This window comes from Chroicocephalus ridibundus, chromosome 1 (genome assembly GCF_963924245.1).
Source record: "Chroicocephalus ridibundus chromosome 1, bChrRid1.1, whole genome shotgun sequence".
Classification (NCBI taxonomy): domain Eukaryota; kingdom Metazoa; phylum Chordata; class Aves; order Charadriiformes; family Laridae; genus Chroicocephalus; species Chroicocephalus ridibundus.
The window spans coordinates 139,193,096-139,215,139 of NC_086284.1; the positions used below are offsets into that span (position 1 = coordinate 139,193,096).

A 22,044-nucleotide genomic window follows, 5' to 3' on the forward strand; every position below is an offset into this window, starting at 1 on the left:
TAGAATTAAGAAAATATGCACTAGCACTGGGCAAATAGGTTTGTATTAAAAGTGGGCTGGAGTGTCTGTGCTGTGGTTTTGGCAAAATCTTAATGATCGCACTTTTGCCTTTCCAAGGGTGAGGACAAATTTTAGAAAGCATCTAGTACTCTATACATAACACAACCTGTATGAATACAGGATAAAATTTTGTCATCCCTTGTATTTTTCTGATCTTTAAACTTTTCTTCTCAGATTCGGTACAGTACAGTCTTTCAGTCTCTGGTCTGTACGCAGTGGTGCAGTTCCCTGGTGTTCCCCCCGTACATGTAGTGCATTGTCAATTACATTCCAGCACTACTTAATTCTCTGACCATTGCTAAGGCATATAATAAAGATGTGTGTTCCCTTAAGGACACCCCAAGGTCATTATGGATAAAGTTCTTATTATGATGTTTGGATATAGTTTTAACTTGGGGTCTTCCAAAATTACTCTTATGTATGAAATTTAAAGCTAAGATTAGCTCTTTATCTGAGCTCAAACAGGAGTTTGGACTAATTTACTTAAAGTTTTATTTTGTTTTGGTAAAATTACAGTTTATAAAATTAAGATGAATTAACTTTTAATCTTTCTGCAAACTAATTAAAAAATGTTTTGTACGGTCATTTAAATGTATAAAGGTTTTGATAATTGTTTGAGAAAATAATTGTTTCTGTGATGATTTTGGCTATAAAGTTTGAGGCTTAAAACTTGACTGAATTTTAGCTTTGGTTAGCTAAGATTATGCCAAGTTGAAAAAGAATTATAACTGAACCAAACCTAGTAAAACAATGTCAGTGTAGACATTAATTCTTGTTTTACTCAGTTAATCTATTTTTTTGTCCAGTTTGGTAATGGTAAAAGTGTAATATGAGATACAGGAAATGTTAAAAGGCAACGTATAAATGTTTTTCTGATTCTGGAGCTGTGGTGATATTGTTTGCTTTCTTTTCAGAAGTCAGAGGAAAGATGTTACTATTCTTATTTTATTGTACCTAAATTTACTTTGATTATTTAATACATAAGCCTTGTAAATTGTGTCTTTCTTTGATTAGTGGAAAAGCATCAGTTCGAATGATGATGTACTTATGATAACTATGGTTCTTTCTTATATTCATGCATGGCTTTGTTTGAATTTTAAGCAAACTGCTTTAAGTAATAGCTTATCTAAGGTACCACAGTCCTTTAAACTGTTCCCTGATACAATGATTTACATAAGAGGTTGGGAGGCAGGGGATTTTTGAAAGCCCAGGAAATTGCAAATGGGAAAAGAGTGACTTTATTTGGCTCTAGCAAAGTCCTAAAAGGCGACCTCACTTTTGGTTAAAAGCAGATACAGTTAGGGCTTGTGAAGTCTGTTGGGCTGAAGAAGGAAGGAGAAAAAAAAACAAAAAGCCAAGAAGCAGTAAGGACTAGCTGATAAATGTAAAGAAATCTTGAAAATATGACTATGACTATAACAAATGTAGACTGAGGCAACAAACGTGATAGGAGTGTAGAAAGAGATCCACAACAAGACTGATTCCTCTTGCTGTCACAGTTCTGAAACTGGCTATTAGTACAGGATGATCCTAGCCACCCTGTGTCAAGGAAGTTCATTGCACAATATATAGAAGGAGAAATGAATTACCAAGAGCGCCCATATTGAAATCCTACCCTTTGACTTCACGCAACAGATGCTGTAGGGTACATTCTACTGTAACCTTCTTTGAAATGATTCAATGACCTATTTCAAGGAGACTGCTTCAAGACTGACAGCTTGATATTGGGTTAGTGGACACACATTTATGGAACATCGGTCCGCCAGGATAATTGTGTAATTAATTAAGGAAGAAGGTGATGTTTCAGCAGCAATAAGTAGTTGCCAGAATAGCAATTAGTCAAAAGACTTTTAGTGTCGTACTGAAGGAAGTATGTAACTATAAGTGAAAGATGCCTGTTGTCAGATAGCTGAATGTATGGTTTATTTTAATAAAGTAGTTGATTATCTTGAAAATTGCAAAAGCACTGTATGGATATCATGCATCTCTGTTGTATTTATCTTATTAAGAATCCTTAAATGGTGGTTGTGATCAGATGAAGAAAATGACATCATTTTTTAACTCCATGTTTTCTGTTTTCTTTTTTGTGTGTGTGTGTAGGTTTTTTTTAAATCTTGAAAAGACATTGTTTTATGACATCTTTATGTTCATATTTACTTTTTATAGTCAGCCGGAGCCAGGCAGTTGTAGGATATACACGGTGAAAAAAGTAGTGTCCTAGGCAACAACTGCATGTTAGATTAGAATTAAAGGAAATTGTCAAGTTTGCCTTTTATTTTAAAAATCATCTTGTTTCTGATAACTTATTAAATATGGGACGTGATTTCAATGATAAATTAAGAATAATGAAAGCCTTAATTTAAAGGGCAAGATACATTTGTCTAGTTATGCCAATTATCTATGACACTTTTCTGTTCATACTTCAGAAGAGTATACTTTCTGTTTTATAGAAGTGCCTTATCTGACAGTATTGACAATAATGTATACTTTCTGTTTTATAGAAGTGCCTTATCTGACAGTATTGACAATAATGTTAAGTCCTGAGCATAAAAATTTTCTCAGAAGAATAAGAGCATTCTACACTGCAGAACAAATTGGAGCTCAGCATTCTATTTTGATTGTAAGCATATCTTAAAACAATAAGGTTCTGAGAATCTTCAGATTCCTCTTGGAAATGAAAAATCTTGTATTAAGGAGTAATTGATATTTTAGGGTATTGTGTGACACACCTCATCTTCTAAGTGACTTGAAAAGATTTAGTCCTTGACATAAATAAATTATACTGTATTTTAAAGGCCTGTTTGACTGGCTGGTCTGCTGTATCTCTCCATAGGAAATAAAGATTTTTGTCTGGAGAATTTTTTATGGCACAACATGGAAGCTACTGTTGAAGTACTGTGCCACATACGGGAATTTTTCTCTGTCTCCTTACTTGGCCACCTAGTGGAATAGTCAAATACAGAATCAATTCTGTGGTACTACTTAAACTATGTTAGTAGTGTGTATGATAGAAAAGGAAGGCTTTTATTTCTGAATGTGGAATTTCATGTATTTTCTAAAGAAAATAATAAGAAGAAAATTAAGCTAAAAATTTAACAACCTGTACATGCCATACAATGAATAATAATTATTTCCTTGAATACTGAAAGTTCTTTATAATATTTCATAGGAATTTAACAGTCACAAGTTAAGTTTGCATAGTGCATAAAGTGACTCAGCCCTTGGCATGAGCAAGAATCTATCTGAGAAACAGCATTTCAACTTGATGACCATTCTGTTTACTGTTTTCCCTAAGATCAGAATTTGAATTTTTTTTTTCTTGTGCCAGTTATGTGAAACAATTCTTGGTCACAATGGGCAAAAAACTCCATACCCCAAAGTACAGACTTAATTTTGGCCGGCGATATGTGGCAATTCTAGTTTATACACAGTAGGATTTAGCATATGAAGTTTCACATACAGAAGTTATACTTCTTTGAGAGTTAAGTTTTTGTGATTGCCTGAATTTATATCAATAAAAGAAGTAAATTTAGTTGGAAATAAATTGACTTTTATGAAAGTAAGCTTATAGCTTGCTAAATCCCCTGCAAACACCAGCAAACGTATTCTTACCCTTTGATTAAAATATATGTTAAGTACCATTTTTTACGTTTTAAATCTTTCTGAACCTGTGCTGAAAACTACTACCATACTATAGCATTACTGAAGAACACTGATTTTGGCATAAGACATTAATTAGTGTAATATTTGGAAAGGTAGTTCAAAAATTGTCAGGTGGGGTTTTTTGTATACTTTTTTTAAAAAAAAAGTGTTCAAAATTGTATTTAATATGTGTATGTTAAGTTCCACGAAGTAAATATATCTCTAAAATAAAAATTATTTGAAAGATGGTATTTTTTTCCTTTGTCTTCATTTGGGCCAAAGGTCTGTTTTCTATAAAACTTAACGTCTGTTTTAACTTACATAGTAATTTCAGCTACTTCACTATATTGATTTCTAGTTAAAAATAGTTTGCTACGTTGTGTATAAATAGGCCAATGAGTATTTGGAAAGTGACATAAATATTTTATAATATTAGGGAAAAAGACTTGCATAGCATGAGTTAAGTAAATCCTGCATTAAAATACCATCATTGTTTAAGGAAGCCCTGAGTGTAATTGCTCAAATGGTAATTTGGTTTTTCACGTACCTGAATTTTTTATTTCTCTTTCTGCATTCAGATGCTGGAAATTCTGCTGAGTTCAGTCAAGTGCATGTGAATATAGACATGTGCATGCATACGTGCTCATACACAGAGAGTTCCTAATTTTATCATCTTTTTGTTACTGTCCTGGTACTTTGACTTCCACTGCTTCACATTTGAGTGTGAACTTCCTGGGGGGGGCATTCTTTTATGTTTTAAATTACTCAGAATTTCCATCTGCTTTTACTTGACTTGTGGTTGTGAAGATCATGCTTGGCCCATGGGATCTTACACTGTGCCGAGAGGATGTGGAGTTTTGTCAGCCAGGGAAATATGTCTGGCTTTTTTTTTTTTTTTTTCTTCAGGAGCTTTCATATGCTTCTCTTCTTGTGTGGTCCCACCAAACTGAGTATATTTAACAGAAATACTCTCCCTCTCTATCTTCTGTGTGCTGCTGTCTTTTAAGCAGACTATGTATAAGTAATCCGAGATCGAAAAAATTTCAGTCCTGACTGAGAACAAGGTAGTGTTACATAGAAAGGTACTTTAATAGTTGCGCATTCCAAATTTATAACAGCATTCCACATTCTGGTAATACACAAGTATTAGTAGATCTGCAGCTACCAATAAACATACCAGTTATATCTTTCTTGAATATTCTGTGCTTTCTTTTTGCAGGCACTGCTACAATCTACAGTTCAACAGCAAGAAGCAGCTATTGAAAAACAGTATATACTAGCAATTGAAAAACATTCTCACAAATGTGAAGAACTTCTTAACGCTCAGGTATGGATGTGCAGATACAAAAATCTTCATGATTTTCTTGTAGTTTCAACTCTCTTCTGTTTGAAAAAATACTAACATATATGATCACCAAAGAAAATAATCAATTTTTCATGTCATATTCTCAGCATAACAGTAAACACAAGTATTTAAAAATGCAAAATAAATAATGACTCTCCATTTGTTGGGATCAAAGTTGTTTTATAACATTTAAACCTGCTTAGAACAAATTCAAGAAGAGTGTAGTACTGAGAAAAAGTCTCAGAGCAACTTAATACTTACTCCTTTAACAGCTGCCGTTTTCTGTAGTCTTGGAGAAAACATGCAATTATTTTTAATTTATGTAGTTAAATGCAGGATTTGATTGTATGGGATATGCACAAGCTTTTGGTCCAAATTTTTTGATGCTTCTTAGGTGGTAGACACAAACATCTGTTGTCCAAACCATTGTTATTTCATAGAAACCTTACATAAAAAAATTCCAAACCTAGCTATGAGGAATTACATAATACTCAGAAATATATATACATAAATAGGCCTGTATTGGCTCATTTAATGTGACGAGTAAAAGCACACTGCATAGCAAGTATTTGGAATCACATCAGTTATTGATGAGTATCTGAACAGTGTAAACCTGGTTTATTATTGAAAATATCTTGGTTTGACTTAAGCACAGCTCTTGAATCAAAATAATAATGAACATCAGTATGTAAGTTTATAAAGAGAAAAAGCTAATTTGCTAATAGCATCCTGCAGTTGTTTACATTGCAGTTAATAGTATTAGCAGTTACCTTTTAAGTACTGTTAGCAACAGTTTACTAAGAATACAAAGGATAATATTTTATTTAATTTTCTTGGGGTAAACTAGATCTAAGTACATCAAAAGTCTACTTGAAGTATTCCACCATTTCCAACAGTGTTTTATGACCATTTCACTGTTCTGACTGTATCAATTAACACTTAATGCAAACATGTATTAAGTATATAAGCATCTGTATAAACAGTATGAAGGAAAGATGTCATACTTCTGAGAAATCTGTTCCATCATGAATGAGTTTATTGCACTGAACTACAGTTATTTAATGTTTACCATAAAGCTCTAAAAAGCAAGTAAAAATGAATTTTTAAGAAAATATTTTTGTTTCTGAAATGAGCATATTGTTTACTGACTTGATATCATTTTCTCAATGTTAAAAAGGAGTGAATCTCATAAAATCTGGAAGTATTGTAGGAAGATTTTTTGAGGGTGTACTTACAGAAAATATTACAAAAATATTGCTCCTGTGATCTGTTACACTTGCATCGCAAACCCAAAGGTGGGGACAGAAATGTGGAAACATGTTCAAGAGTTTCAGTTACCTGGGGAGAACCCAACAATGTAAGGGACCTATTCTTGGTCGTAGGACAGGAGAGTACTTAGGACATAACAGTGCCCAGTTCACATCGTATCTACATTTAACACCCCCTTTGAATCCCAGAAAAGTTATACCTTTTGTTTACAAACTTCCAAGTCATTTCTCACTCAACTCAGTTGAGGTTTACCACCTTTAATTGTAGTATAAAACTGGGATTTTGAAGCCTAATCAAGTAGCCAAGTGTGAGTGCTTATGGTAGAACTAGCGGGTTTAAGAAAATAAGATTTATACTGGCAAATTTTGTTTGCTCATAAATCTTTGTTGGAAGAGGTCTGAGAAAAGTGTAGTATGTTTTTATTCTTTTTGAATACAGCTATTCTTAAAACAAACACCAAAGCATACATTTAACATTTGTTTTTATTCAAATGGTTTTGTTCTGTGCTGTTAAGATTGCTGAAATGATTACTCATGATTATATAACAAGTTGATTAGTATTCTATGTTATGGGATTGTATATGCATATCCACCTTTACATGGAGAGTTGTGAGTATCTATATCACTGTAAAGAATTTTTTTTGCACATTATTAATCACACAGTGCAAGGATGTTCTGTATACAAATACAGCTACTTTTTTTTTTTGTTCTGATATTCTTGCCTTACAAGCAGTATTTTGCCTTCAAACTTTTAAGCCCACATAAAACTTTGTCAGCCCAGATAATTTTATGTCCTTATTTGCCATTCCTTCTCAATTTTCTGCTGTTTTATTTCCAGTTCCATAAAATCAAGATTATCTCATGTAATAACTCCTTCCTCATGCTTTATCCTAATCCCATTTTCCTTCTAAATTCCCGTACCCCACCCCCTCAAAAATGTCTCTTTAAAAAGAAGGACAGGCTGTTTTTCTCTCCTTGTTTTTAATCTATTGTTAGAGTTTATTTAAGTTTCTGATTTTGAAACTGTATTTTATCAAGGTGTTTTGCCTGTGATGGAGATTCATGTTAAATGTCTGTCTAGACAGGTACAATACTGCTGATAACAGTCGGTGTGCAAGGCTGTATCTTGCAGGGTAGGGGAAGATGTGAAAGGCGTAGTTTTATGGTTGTGTATCAGTTTCCTGCTGGACAAATTTCCGCAATTCATCTTTGATTATTACATATGAGGTTTTGCAGCATGTCGGCTAGCTGTAGGTAACATCATCATCATCCAGAGGAGGGAACAATCAGCTCATCAACACAAGTTGTCTTCAGTTCTGTATCTTGTTTCAGGTCTGTTACCTACCTTTTCACTGTACTCCTTGAAATCTAACTCCATAGGTCTGCAGTTTAGGACATTGCTAAAATTGCAGAAACTTCTCCAAAGTAAAATTCTGAGACATTTTTTATTGTGGCCCTTCTGACAGATGTCTTCCCCACCTTTCCTAAAGTAAGAAAGTTCTGGTCTTATTTTCTAGTTTACCTTCATTTGCTTGAAGTTCAATATACTCTCTGAGATACTCTGCTGAATTGCCTCTTAGTAAAGAGTTCCTCTGTATTAATCATTATTACTATCTATTGCCTTTGAAACAAACACCTGAGAGACGAGCTGGTGATATCAGTTACTATTCAGTTACTGCCCGCAGATGCTAGGTATTTCTACATCTACCCTTTTCTTAGTCCATTAATGTCACTTGTTTTGAATATCCAATCTCAAATGTCCCTGAGGTCTGGAGCTTATGGGTCGCCTTCCCCCTTTCCTGGAATGTGTTGAAAGGACCAGTCCCCTCAAAGAAATTTGTGACCACTGTAATGGATGCTTCCTGGGGAACAATCTCTAGGGCTGCTGGTTTGTTTTCTTTTTTTTTTTTTTTTTTTAAGGAAGTACACTCTCATATCAACATTTCAAAAAGCAAACCAGGCATTCTCATGGCATATTCAGGGGCACCACCAGGGTCATGGTGTCCTTCACCAATGAACAGGACAATGAGAAGTCTTCTCTATGACAGAACTCAGTCACGTCATATAGTGAATATTTAGGAAAGCAATGCATGTCAGTTGTATGTTTCTAGCATTTGAGAATATCAGAGAAAATGTCATTGGAAAACACATCAGTTTATTACAAGTTGGAAAATCACAAATTTCATCCTTATCTCTTTCCGAGACACAAATATTTGATGTTGCCTTCTGATAATGAACAACAACTTTGAGATCTTGTGGTTTTATTCATGTGCTATATGAAAATACATATTGAAAAACATGATTAACAAATTTTCAAATATAAATTTTTAATACTCAGAAGATGAAGGCACATATAACAGTAGGTTAATAAAACTTCTTCAGTATGGTCAGATATTGGTCAGTGCTAGAAGTGAGATGCCTCATGGTGTAGAACAATATGTATCTTAATTATTATTATTAATATTAAAAACCAAAACCAAATTCAAACAAAACCCCAAACCAAACCAGACATCTGACAGTAAAATTTATCTCTCAGTGAGATAACTGACAAATTTTGATCATAGTTCTACCTTCTCTAGTAAGTGCTAACGATCTTTTATGACAAATGAGGCATGGAAAAGGTCTACAGGCTATGCATACTTCAATTTTTAGCGTCAAAGAGCAGCAATATATATATGTAAAATTTAAATTCATTTAGTATGTGTCATACTTATGGAAAAATATGGTTTCATTGCTGAGACCTCTTAACTAAGCAGTTGCCCAGGCTGGATGCTGGATGCAGCTAACAGAGGCAGGTGGTATCACTGGCAATATTCTGCTGTTCCATACTTCAGTACGTGGAATAGAGTGTCTTTCAGCTTTCTCTCTTTTCCAGTGTTAGAAACAGAAGTAGTCTGTTCAAACATCGAAGTAGGTTTTTCTTCTGAACACAGAGGAGACATAGAGACTTCAGTAACTTCAGAAAGCATGGACCATAAAAGGCACTGTAAAAAGATGGAGTAAGTAAGCAAGCATCTATTTTTTAAAAGTACTTACTATGTAGGACTAGGATATTCGAAGGAATTTTCTCATTAAGGTTGCTAGATCACGACCCTGATAATGTAAAAGGAATTACCTGTTCTCACTGGAAGCCCTAGAAATTGATGTATAAGAAATTTCTCTCACTATTCAATCAAAACAGATGGTGTCAAAAAGGTAGACTATATTGAGGTTGATTTTTATATTCTTTTTAAAACAGTCAATGGTCTGTGTATTAAGGTAAAATAAAATCTTAAATACCTGCAGCAAATCACTTCTCACTTATGAGAAGTCATTTCTCCTTTCTTTATTTATATTGCACTTTTCGTCCCTTATCTTGATGGTGTCCTTCCTTGCTGTCTTCTAAACAGTGTGAAACGTGCATTCTTGGATGGGGGCGGGGGGGATTAATATATATGTGAAGCAAGGCTCAGATCACACATTTCCCTCTCTAAATTATGACTTGACATTATTCCTCTTTTTCTCTTTGTCTTCCTGAGGAAACACTGTCAATCAAAGAGATAAAACTGGACGTTATGTGTACTGTTTTCATGCTTGGATGTAGTTAAAGGGGATATGTTTTACTGTGGTCCTTAATTATGTTAGTCTGCATATTTTCCATTTTGATTCATGTAAAAGAAGAATAAAGAAAGACAAGGAATAGAAGTCTTTAATTCTGTAGTTCAGTTGCATGCATATTCCTTTCCTGGGCTGGACTTCTTTTCTTCTACTCAGCGAACCCTTGAGGATGTGCCATAAGGACGTGTAGCATGCAGTTTTCCTTTGTATAGAGTATATTATGCTGAATTTTTTCCATAGTTTTAAGAAGCCAAAAGAGCTGCTAGTATAATTGCTGAGAGAGAACAGTACACAAAAGTGTCACACAAAAAGGAAAGAACTCAGTTTGACATGTTATTATTTTTCATGATGATTTTATGTGAAGCTATGAAACAAATCTTGCATTTGTAGATGGAACAACATTTAAGATAAGTAGAATTAGCCCCATGTCCTTAGTTCTTTTTCCACTCCACTTTATCATGATCTTAGTTGTCATTTGTATGATAAATAGTAGTTCAAAATCTGTTGGATGGTGCATGAAATCTTGTGGCCTTTTTTTGAGACATGCTCAAAAAAGTACTGGCGTACCTTCAATTTGAAAACAATTTGCTTAAAGGTCAGTCAGAATAGAAGTTCCATTTGCTAGAACTCAGTTTTTTTGGCGTGTATGATGCTTCCAAGAACAGCCTGTGGAGAAGCAGGAAACTGATGTGACAATAGTAATGGGCTGCTGGAATGTGATAGATACCTTCTCCAGTATTTGGATGTTGCATTTTGATGTCTTTTGCATAGCCTTCTGTGAACAGTATTAGTAAGTTCCCCAACAATTCCCAAAATGTCAAATGTACAAAGTACTTGCCTTATATAGCAAGCGATTGTTTGTTTGCTAGAGAAAATGTTTGTTTCATACAGCAACTTAGTTTCCCAGTCAGGGAGTACAGTCTTCTATTATTTTAAATCTTGTTTTTACATCTACTCGTAATTTGCAGCATGTTTATATAATAATGCTTATTTTCTTAACTTTGATTTTTTAATTTGTCCCCTCTTGTAAACAAGAGATTCTATGTTTTTCCCATCTAATGATAGTAATTGTGAAATCTATTTAATGCCTGCTCTAGAAGGGAGCATATGCAAACCAGTTTCTTAAGAGAATTTTAAATATTTGCATTTTAGGAGATATTAGCCAATTTTTGCAGTGAGAGTAGTAGGTAATTGAATTAATTGAATAATCCTGAAGATTTGCAGACTGAAAAAATGAAGAATGCAGTGGACGTAACCTTTCTGGTTCATTAATTCCAATTATGATAGGTTTGGAAATGCTGCTATGTCCCCTTTTTTGGCATTTCCTCTCAGTTCTCAGAAATCTTGCATTTTACTGCTGTGGGAATAATTGTTTGTTCATTGCCTCCAAAACTAAGTACTTACTGTTAGTCATTCCCATTACATTTTCATCTAATTCACTTTGCACCTAACCTCTAATCCTTAAACATAGTTCATCTAGATGTGGCGTTTCAGGTCTGTCGCTCTTCTGCCAAAAGCGAAGTTAGACATTCTTAAAAATTCTTTATTCTCTGGTAGTTCCTGACTATGTAAAGGGGGAAAAAAGTATATATTAGAATTGCCAATCTGAGACATTTATTCATAAACTCATAATGCTTCCATGATTTCTGCACGTGTAGAGACAATTAGAGTGAAAAGACCAAGAATCAGCTATTCCTGTGCTGGGAAGGCTTGCTTTTTTTTGTTGGTTGGGGTGGTTTTTTTTCCTTAAATCCTGAAAAAGTTTGATTTATCCTCACTCTGCATTTTGTTTTTGTATGTGTTGACTTTGTATCCAGTATTGCTTAGTATTTACCTCACAAAGTAAAAGTTACATTGCTAAGATCCAAAAAGGCATATCTATTTTTTTGAAAAAATGTAAATCCTTACCAGAGTCTTCTAACTTCATTTCAATTTGCATACTGTCACAAGCTAGTTAGAGGATGATTTTGCAGTCCCTTTGCACTGTTAATTCAGCCAGGATACTTTCAGAGTATCAACCAAAAATCCTATTTGGAAATTGCATTTGCTTCCTTGAATTTGTCAAGTTCCACTTGAAAGTAGTTTTTTGGTGTGACTTTTTTTCTTTCTGCCTTTTGCTTGTATATCAAGTTTCCTTAAAATCTTAATTACATGTTGTGAATGCATATCGTCAGCTCTCATCAATACTGAACAACTAAGTAATGTACTATGATTTTTCTCCTCAATTATTTTTCTGTTAGCTTTTCAACAGAAAAAAAATTTTTTCCTCCGTTTTGCTGTCTTCTGCTACTGCACATTTTGCTCTTTATATTGCTCATATTTTAGGAGTTCATTTCCTTTCATTTTTCCTGATAGATGGAGCAATTCTGTGAGAGCTCATACAGACTGGGCAAGAAATTAGATCACAGAACCAGAAGGGATAATCAATACTTCATTTTTTTTCCCTTCATATTTTTACTGAAGTTCCTTATCTCTGTATCCTTAAGACCTCAAAGTTTGCGGGGTCTTTTAATAGACTCTACTACTATGTATGCTTTCTGAGAAAAGTATTTTCATTATTAGATGACTTTGGCTTCTTACTTTATTTATAAACAATAAAGCACATAAGCTTAATTTTCAGCCTCCGATGTGCCTCATAGTATACAGTTTACATACTGTCTGTATACTGCTGAGGAGAAGTTTAGGCTTAGTTATTTTATCACCACTATTATAATTTTTCTTTATGTTTTCATCGTTTTAACTTTTCTGGTTCAATAATGTTCTGCTGATTCCTGAGCTTTCTCTTAGAAAAGTTTTCCTGCTTTGTTAGCCACTTGGACCTCAAACTGGCAAAAAGATACAGTTCAACCATGCAGTAATAAGTTATAATTTGAGGAAGTGGGAATATGTAACAGATGTTGGAATTCTTCAGACAGATTTTCCACCTTGCGCTGCCAAACAGTCAGATGCCACAGATAGTGAGGACAGTGTAGGAAACCAGTTATGACTACCAGATCTTGTCATTTGACTTGAGCGTAGTTTAGCGGTGGTGAAGAAAAGGTACAGTATGAAAGAATATGCTGTTAAATATAGCTAGCCTTTCTACAGGAGCAGAAAACTATTATTAGTGTTTTAATAAGGTTGCCTTTTTCCTCAGGATAATATTTAGAATAGGATGTAGAAACGGGCATATTTTGATAACATTACAAAATGATGATGCCGTAACTGTTTATCTTTGCTATGTCATCTCCGTCATAGAGATAACGTTTCCCACGACCTGTGTTATTTCTTCCTACTGTTAGATTCCTTCATGAGAGACAGAAATAAAAGTAGACCTTCGTGGGTTAAGAATGTTTCTTGTTAAAATGGGTGAATAAATTTGAATTGGTGCATTCTTAAAAAGCCCAATCCAGTGTTTTATTATTCCTGCTGATGAATGTGGTACTGAAACATTTGCTAAAGGTTTATGAAGGTAATTTTTTCCAAATCTCAAGGGACAGGGATTGTTCGATGTCCATATGTAATGAAGGTACAAAAACCATGTATTTACATTGGAGATGAGAGATAAAGTCTTATTATGCTGGTGTTTTTTCTGTTAAACTACTACGTACAGTGCAGTTTCATAAGATTAAAAAATTCAGTAGTTTTTTGTTACAAGATAAATTGGTCATTCACTGAAGGTGAATTAGACATACATATGTCTTAATGTACTGTTTTTCAGAATGGTGCTATTAAAAGAATGTTCCAAGTGTAACTTCATTAGTGTGTGTGAAAATTCTTTGCTCAGATTAAATATTTGTGAAAGTTTGAAATATCATTATTTTGTTGCAGTGATACTGCAAATAATGCAAGCTTTTTTTTTTCCATTTAGTATTATGATATTTACATTAACTGTGGTTGTTCTGTAATGTTTGGTAGTTTTTTCTGAATGATTATCTAACTGACTGCTTTTACATAAGTTATGAATAGCAGCTAACAAAATTAATTTATCCGTACTGAATTCGGTCATCCGTACATGATGATTTACTCAGTATTGTGAAGGAACCAATCAGCAGAAACATAAAATGCATGCCTGTTAGTTATAGCAAAAGAATCGGATCCTCAGTTGTGGATTAAATCCTGTACTTCTTTCCTTTTAAATGAAATAGTACAGGGCCCAGGAAGAAACTATATATTTTTAAAAAGCATTTCAGTTCATGTAAGACACCCTGTTTTCTGTTTTTCTTTGAATTTGCGGATTAGGATTAATAGGAACGTGCAAGGAATTACAACTGTACTGAATTAGAATTGTTTATTAATAGCTGTAATACAGTGTGTTAGCTGTAAAATAGCTCATATCCTGAATTATTTCATTCAGTCTATGACTTATTAATATATGCGATGTAATCCTTCAAAAGATGCTTACCTGAAAGAAAAATGTCATGATTCCTCAGAAATAAATTTAATATATAAAAATAACAAAAAAGACTGACTAGTTGCTATTGTGATTAAATCTGTTTACAATCTCTTCTGTGACTCACATTCCAGGAAAAAAAGAAAGATTTTTTTGATTTCTTTTTTACAGGAATCAAGAAAAACCACAGAACCTCTGTATTTATATTTGAATCTACATCAAACGATTTTCATTTGGAACCATTGCCTAGAGAACTTGCAGGGAGGAAAACATTATAACCTATTTTTGAATGCCTTTTGTTTTAAGTTGATTTTCAGAAGACTCTACTTGACCCTCTCTCGCTACTTTCCAGAGAGTAGGGTAGAAATACTAGTATTTCTCTCCACTTTGGGATACCACTTTTCTAAAAAGTTTTGTTTTTTTTCATTTGTTGAAAGATACTTTGTTGTGTTCACATTGGGCCATCACATCCCACTACAATTTGCTCTTCAGAATTTTTACACATCAGAATTTTGCACTCTTACCCTGTCTAAGGAATAAAAGGAAGCAAATCATAGATTTGTCAGAAAGAGGGTTAGGTGGGGGTGCTGGGCTGTGGAAGTCAGTTCAGGCAAAGTGAAGCATTAAAGAGCTATACTATTTGTTGTACCTAATCTTAAGGTTTTTAGATCTGTCTGAGTATCTCTCCATAGTGTTCTACTGTCTACTGTGCCTTATAGATAACATGTGCAATGTGAACGTGCGCCTAGCAAACTTACACTGGCTGAAATAATTTTTGTTGCACTGAAGTGGAGTTTTCACTGAGATTTATTTTGGCCTCACACTGATACATCCACCATATTTCAATTCAGGAAATTTTTTGTTGTGGTTTTGTTTTTGGTTTTTTTAAGATTATCTGTAGTCATAACTTTTCATCAGTTTCCATTTTTGCACTTTAGTCCAGAGAGTTAGTAAGGTATATTGTGTAACAACAGATTCAAAGCTCCAACACGTTTAGAATTTTCTTACCTGTTGTCTGGTTCTTGGATTGTTGATTATTAAAGGAAATCTTCAATTTCCATTTAAAAACTTCTTGGGTAATGTCTTATAGTCTACACAGCTTAGGTGCTTTTTTCCAAATACAATGCTCCATAAGTAGGTCTTCATCATAACTTTTACGGGAAAAGCGGAATAGACTTGATTATTTTTCATAGGACTGTTTGGTCTGATGAACTCATTAGCCTGCATACAGGAGGCTGATCACTCTTTCTTGAACGCTTTTTTAGGTTTATTTGCTGAAGAGTGGGCGATATCCTCTTGACTGGATATTGCCAGGAGGCCTCCAACTTTGACGTCCACATAAGCCTAAGAGAAGGTGGTCTCTACAATGCTTGGGAATCAACATTCGTTGTGTAGATAGCTCAGAATGGTGCCTTAAGTCTCAACGTTCTTCCTTTATTCCTTTAATACTGTCTAACAGAGAGAGGAACACGTTCATAATTCTTACCTGTGGAGACTGGAAATGCTGAATAGGATTCATTCGGCTCACCTCCTTACTATAGCTTTTATTCCTGCTGAGAAGGGGAGGGGCTTATGAAATCATTTTGCTTAGCCGTAGGCATTTATCACGGCATATGTAATCTTTGATTCAGCAATGGTCTGTATTTATAAGAGACCTTTACTACAGTTGAACAAAAATCTACCGACCAAGTAAACGAACCTAAAACATGCTGTTATTTCCTGTTTGCTGAAAATACAAGAGCACTTGAAAGCTCTCAAATGTGTAAGTGCTGAAGTGAAACTGTCACCTTTTATATGTTTTAACCTTCAACTCCCTTTAATAACTTCATTTAAAAGACCAACTGAGGAAGCACTGACCGTATATAAAGTTCATCATGGCCGTTTAGTACCAGAGTCCGAAGTCATCCTATATATGTCTAGAAAATTAATGTACCTAATTCTTCTATGTAATAGCTTCTACTTCGAAGGTATATGGATTATTTTTAAATCTGAAGCACAAAGCTAGTTGCCCTAATTTGAAGACTAGTTCCAGAGGAGTTAAAATAGCTTGCTGTCATTTAAACTAACAGCTTGGAAATCTATTCATACATTTATAAATCCTTTCCTTTGCATTACTGCTTTTTTTTTTTTTTTAAAAATCTGTCAGAATGCTGTCATAAAATAGAAATAGCTAACGTTTCCTCGATCATTGTCAGAAGAGGGAATGAACTGAAACCTTTACTATCCATAACTTCTCACATTTTCTGCTCATGTGTTATGCATTACCTAGATACGCGAGTATGCCTTTGAAAGATCTGTGCTTCTGTAAAAAGGAATTCAGATGACAAGGTGGTGCATTCTTTTCTATAAAATAGATTAATAATACCACTGAGCTCTCTTTACATCATTTTAATAAGCACAGCTTTCAAGGAGATTCCATGGATCCATATGAGGGCTACTAGTACTCTGGGACACATTACCTTGGAAAAAATACAAGTTCTTGATAAGTAATTAAATTGCTTATTAAGTACATGCGGAATGGAAGCTTTCATCCTTTTTTGCTGTATCTATGCTAATGCAATATGGCCTTTCTGGACTCAAGACCTGTTTCAGGGAGTAGCAGTTCACGTACTATCTTATTCTGCTTTGTCTGTTTCCAGTTACTTATTTCTTTCCATACAATTTAGGTAATTTAATAGCTTAAGGTATGTTTCTTTCTGAAAAAGAACACTGTTTTGCCAAATATAAATTCTGAAGCCAAATAAACAGTTCTTCAAGTTATTTCTCTAGGACTAGTACAAGAGAATTTGCTTTACTGGGTTGTATGGACAGCTGTTGCAACATTTGTGATGATATATGAACTTTTGGAAGTTCAGATATGAAGGTAACTATTTATGGGAGGATTATTCCACATGAATAAACATTTACATTATAATAGTAAAGGACATGCCAAGCTATTCACAAGAGACTTACAGTCTTGAAATTATAAATTTTACATTTCCATGAGAAATAGAGATGCTATGTAATGTAATAGAAGTTGCATTGAAATATGTCAGAGGTCATTAGCTTTTATTTTGAAAGCATTCTAAGTGTGCTTACAAATAGTTATCTCTAGTATCTTGAAAAATAGAAACTAGTGTGTTTTTATACACGGATACAATTCTCAATACAGATCTTACTGAATTTCTGTGAATTCCGTAAAACTTAACATGTAATATCATATAGATTTTCTAATCTACCAAGGAAACAGGAGATCCTAAGCTCAATTAAAGTAATCATACTGCAAATGGCAATCACAGCAGCCTTCATTTTTACGGTAATTGTTTACTTATTAGGCAACCTTTTTTTTGTAGTTAAAGTGGCAAGAAAAAGCAGTATGTTGTATTTTAAAGATTTCCCTTTCCGCTTCCAGAAGTAGTAAACTAATTTCTTTTATACTGCTGTCTATATTTCCATTTGTTTGGTATGCTCTATCTCCATGGGACTGATACGTCCAGGTGTTGTTTTGTACAAAGAGTTGCTCTCTGGATTTAGTTGTGCACTCTTCTTTGTATGAAGGAGATATATATTTTGCTTCAGAACTGTATTAAAGTTCAGAACTTTTCAGGTTTCCGTATGATAAAAAAGTTTTGGTCCCAATATCTGTATTTTTCAGGATTCTAAGTCAGCCGCAGATTTTTGAAAAGTAAACCGCTGTGTTGTGTGGTTGGGGTCATGCAGAAGGCTATAGTCATGAAAGTATTTTGTCTGCAGCGAGAACAGACATTACTTGTCTCCATTGGCCATGCATCCACATTCTATATTGTATTAATGCAAGTGTCTGCATTGTTTCAAGACTTCCAGGATGGGCTTTGAATGTCGTCATATATGTATATGTAAAATCAAATTTCTAAAACTGCCCTGAAGTTTAAAGGCTGAAAATTGTAGTCCCATGGAGAATGTTGTAAAATACATCTGGTAGCTGGCCCATTAAGGCAACTTGAAATACACGTACACAGTCTTCATGTCTAACCTAGAAATCTGATTGTCAGAGTCAAACTAGAATTAAATGCCTGCAAGTCTTTCTAATCTTGCTGAACAAGTTGACTGCCATTCTATTGTAGGTGTTTTAAAAATAGAGGTGATTTTCTCTAACGAGCTCTCTTTAGAAAGCCCCTCGCTGATTCTTGACTGAAGCAAATAAAGTTTCAGTCTTTTAATTGACGGTACTAGGCTTTGATTTGTGGCATATGTCTGATAAAATATTTGCATATGTTTGTCTTCTATTGTGTCATTCTTTCAAATGAAAGTGAAATAACAGATTGGTAGTCTGTGCAGTCAGTCAGGTGAAGAGTCATGGAGATCATTTAACTAATAAAATCCATTTATTGTTTCACCCTTGAGTTACTGGGAAAAAATAATTTCTGTAAGTGCCCTGATAGTTAAAGCTGATGTCTGAAAATACCGAGGCCACAAGAAAAGTTAGTTACACATCATTAAGTATAACCATGATGTGAATTTCACCACTCCTTCCACAGGTGTTTTCCATTAGAATATGTCTGCTCCATTCAGACCTATTTTAAGTAAATTCACAAGGAAATGCCTCTTTACATGTTTATCCTGGAAAGGCAGATAGGTGTTTTATTTTATAAAGCAGTCTAGAAGTTTTCTATTCTATTCTTCAAATGAAAAAATATTTTTCATAACATAGTATTGCAATTTGGTAATGTGTTTCTAGCTGCCATTAGAGACATTTATATTTAAAACATAATAAAATTCGTGTAACAGATGACTGTTTCTTAGAAATGCTTGTGAAAGGAGTATTTGCCTGCATACACGTTTGTGTAAAAATTTTATATTCATTATAAACACTTTTATTAATATAAAACTCTACTGTTTTCTTTTGGTGATCTTGTAGAATATTATTAGGTACTGATACTATACTTTAAGGTTACAATATATCATCTCTTAAATAACATGTTAAAAAGTGTACTGATTTGCTAGCAATTATCTCATGATAAATACCCTACATCAGTAATTTCCAGTAACAGGTTTTAGTTTTGGAAAGCAGATTAGCTCTTACAGGTAAAACCCACATCTTTCAAATGCTTTACTTGGTTTGGGGAAAACCAGATAAATGGGTTATGATTAAGAACAGCGGTGGATTATGCATCTACATGTAGACTATTGGTCACTTTATTTCAATGTTCATTTTCTCCCTGAAAAAATGTTTTGGATTACAAGAAAATTAGAAGAAAGCAGCATTCTCTTTTGTTGTTGTTTCCTGGCTTTCAAAGTTCATAGTGTCACAAACGGTTGAAAACAATACGTTTGCCTTCTGCCCTCTATACATATAACTCAGAAGTAATATAATTTAAATTCTGCAGCTGTTTAAATGAAGTGTTTAAAGTGTGGTGTTACTTAGACCATCTTTATAAATTTTATAATTGTTGCTTTTATATGGTGATTTCTTTTTTTTTTTTTTTAACTTATTTCCTAATACTTTTCAGAATCAGGGGAAATATTAGATAGTCAGGAAGCTAAACATTTCTTATTACTGGAAATTTTTTTTCATGTCATGAAATCAATTAAAGGAGTCCTTTAGATGTCATTTAACTGAATCTACATTTTAAGTCATTTTGTAAACAACTGACAAAAAGTGTCCTGGATGAGTTCTTTTTGTCTGTTTTATTAGCGGACAGGGTTTACAATAATATGGATGTTTTCTCTCAATAGCATCAGCGACTTCTCAACATTTTGGAAGAAGAGAAGGAAGTGTTATCAGAAAAAATAGAAGAAGCTTTGATGCAGCAGTCAAAAAAACACAAGGTATTGTTTTTATTTATTAAAAAGAAAAAAAAGGGGGGATCTGATCTTCACTGTGGAGTTCATTGGGAATGATCCTGTCACAATCATTGACAGGAAGAGGAAGCTTTCTAAAGCACTTTGACTGTTTTAGCCACTCCTTGATTGTGTATTGCGGTTTCATTTTCCATTTACAGGAAGTGCTTGACAAATGTTTGGATGAAGAAAGACAAAGAAGTAAGGAGGCTGTGGCAGCTGCTGCAAAGGTATCTCTTGTTAAGTAGTAGACATGCAATGTGGATTCTGTGTGTGTCATTGCAAATGCCGAGTTCACCAGCTCATTCTTATTTCATAACTAAATTGGTCAATCTATGTTCTCATCTTTGTTTAAAAGAAGCTAGTTCATGAACATATCTGCTATATCCTATGCCTTGATACAGATAGTGTATGTAACCTATTTATATCTAAGATAACCTCTGAATTAGTTTATAAAAACAATATTGCAGTTCAGTTGTTGGTGTTACCTAAATATCTGGTTTTGTGGTTTTTCAGTTAACAACATCAGTACATCTTGATTTGAAGAGATAGGTAGCAGGGTCAACTAATGATCTTAATAAGACAGCATTGTGTCTTATTTGACTTTTGTTAAATATGGTTATTTTCAATGAGGACAGAACTATTTTATAAGTCATATAAAAATTTGGGTATTTTAACAGGTTTTCAATTATTTTATGTAAGTTGATATTTGACTAAAAGTGAGTATTTACTTTTTTAAAGATTATTTCTTCAGTCTGTTTCGTTATTTAGTGCATTGGGGTTAGAACAGTAATTTTGTAAATGTTAAGCTATCTTTCATTTCTAATACTGATGTAGAATCCAGTACAAAATTTCAGTTGCGTGTAATGATCTGGGAAAACTAGTGATGTATGTTACTTTGCACAGTTGGTTAGGCTATATTATCATCTCCTGTATATCTTCATATGTAGTATGTGCACACTGGCTGAGCATGTCTCTGAATATCGTTCAGTTACACAAGAAACATCAGTTATGTGGTTGATATCTAGGGGAAAATGTGTATATAGTAAAATAATTTAATAGGGCACTTTTTTAACTTATATTTTTATTATCTTTTATAAATGTCTAAATAAAAAAAACAAGTCCCAATGAATTGCAAGAAACAGCTTTATTTATAAGTGTAGGTATTTGAGGAAGCCAGTATTTTTTGCCATTTGTAACTTCAGTTTGACCAGTTCCATAATCACCGCCAAAGGGCATTGGGATGACTGGTAAGCTTATTGAAACTCGGGGGGCAGGTTGGGGCAGGTTGTCAGGCCATGTTTATTTATTTTGAATTTCAGCCTGCCATTATTTATTCGTAGATATTATGCAATGATTGTCTTGCTGCTAAATATATTTATGTGACTCAGCATGTGTAAAGCTGTCCTTGTTACTTCAAATTCAGTGTGTGTCTTCTGATGATTTCATGTAATGGTTGAATATAGACATTGGGGAGAAAAAAAGATTAAACAGAACTTCTCATAGAATGCATTGCTAAGGAGCTTTGGGAGGGAAGACACAGTTGTTTTAAGTATGTGTTGGCTACCTTTCCACAGAAAGCGCTCAGACTGGGTTTGGATTTAGATATCTGTAGATAAGAGCAGGAATATCTCATGTATGGGAATACCAATCAGTGTAGGGAGGCCCATGGTCTACCTAGTCTTACATGGCTCCTGCTGCATGTTTGTTGTGTTGGCATTAAGCAAACTAGTTGTGATAAATTCCCGCCTCCTTAAAACACAATATATGGTTCTTGCTTTTAACTTCCTCTTTCTTTCTGTAACTACAAAGTCATTGCTCAGTGGCAATACCTGCTTAGTTGCACCAAAAAATAAATTTAAGCTCATAGTTCAGAAGTGAAAATATTCATATCCCATGTTTTGTCAGCTCGTAGATCTCATTAGAAGAAGCAATATGTGTGAGTTAGGCACTCATATTGG

General features: G+C 34.0%; 1 protein-coding gene across 6 annotated transcripts in view; it reads left to right on the plus strand.

The window, feature by feature from the left end:
* CCDC91 (coiled-coil domain containing 91) overlaps nt 1-22,044 on the plus strand; it is a 122,554-nt gene that overhangs the window by 78,254 nt on the left and 22,256 nt on the right. For all 6 annotated transcript variants that reach the window (XM_063355661.1, XM_063355643.1, XM_063355671.1 and 3 more), the window contains 3 exons: nt 4,922-5,029; nt 19,979-20,071; nt 20,245-20,313. In XM_063355661.1, coding sequence (XP_063211731.1) covers nt 4,922-5,029; nt 19,979-20,071; nt 20,245-20,313 — 270 coding nt within the window. The remainder of the gene's footprint in view (nt 1-4,921; nt 5,030-19,978; nt 20,072-20,244; nt 20,314-22,044) is intronic.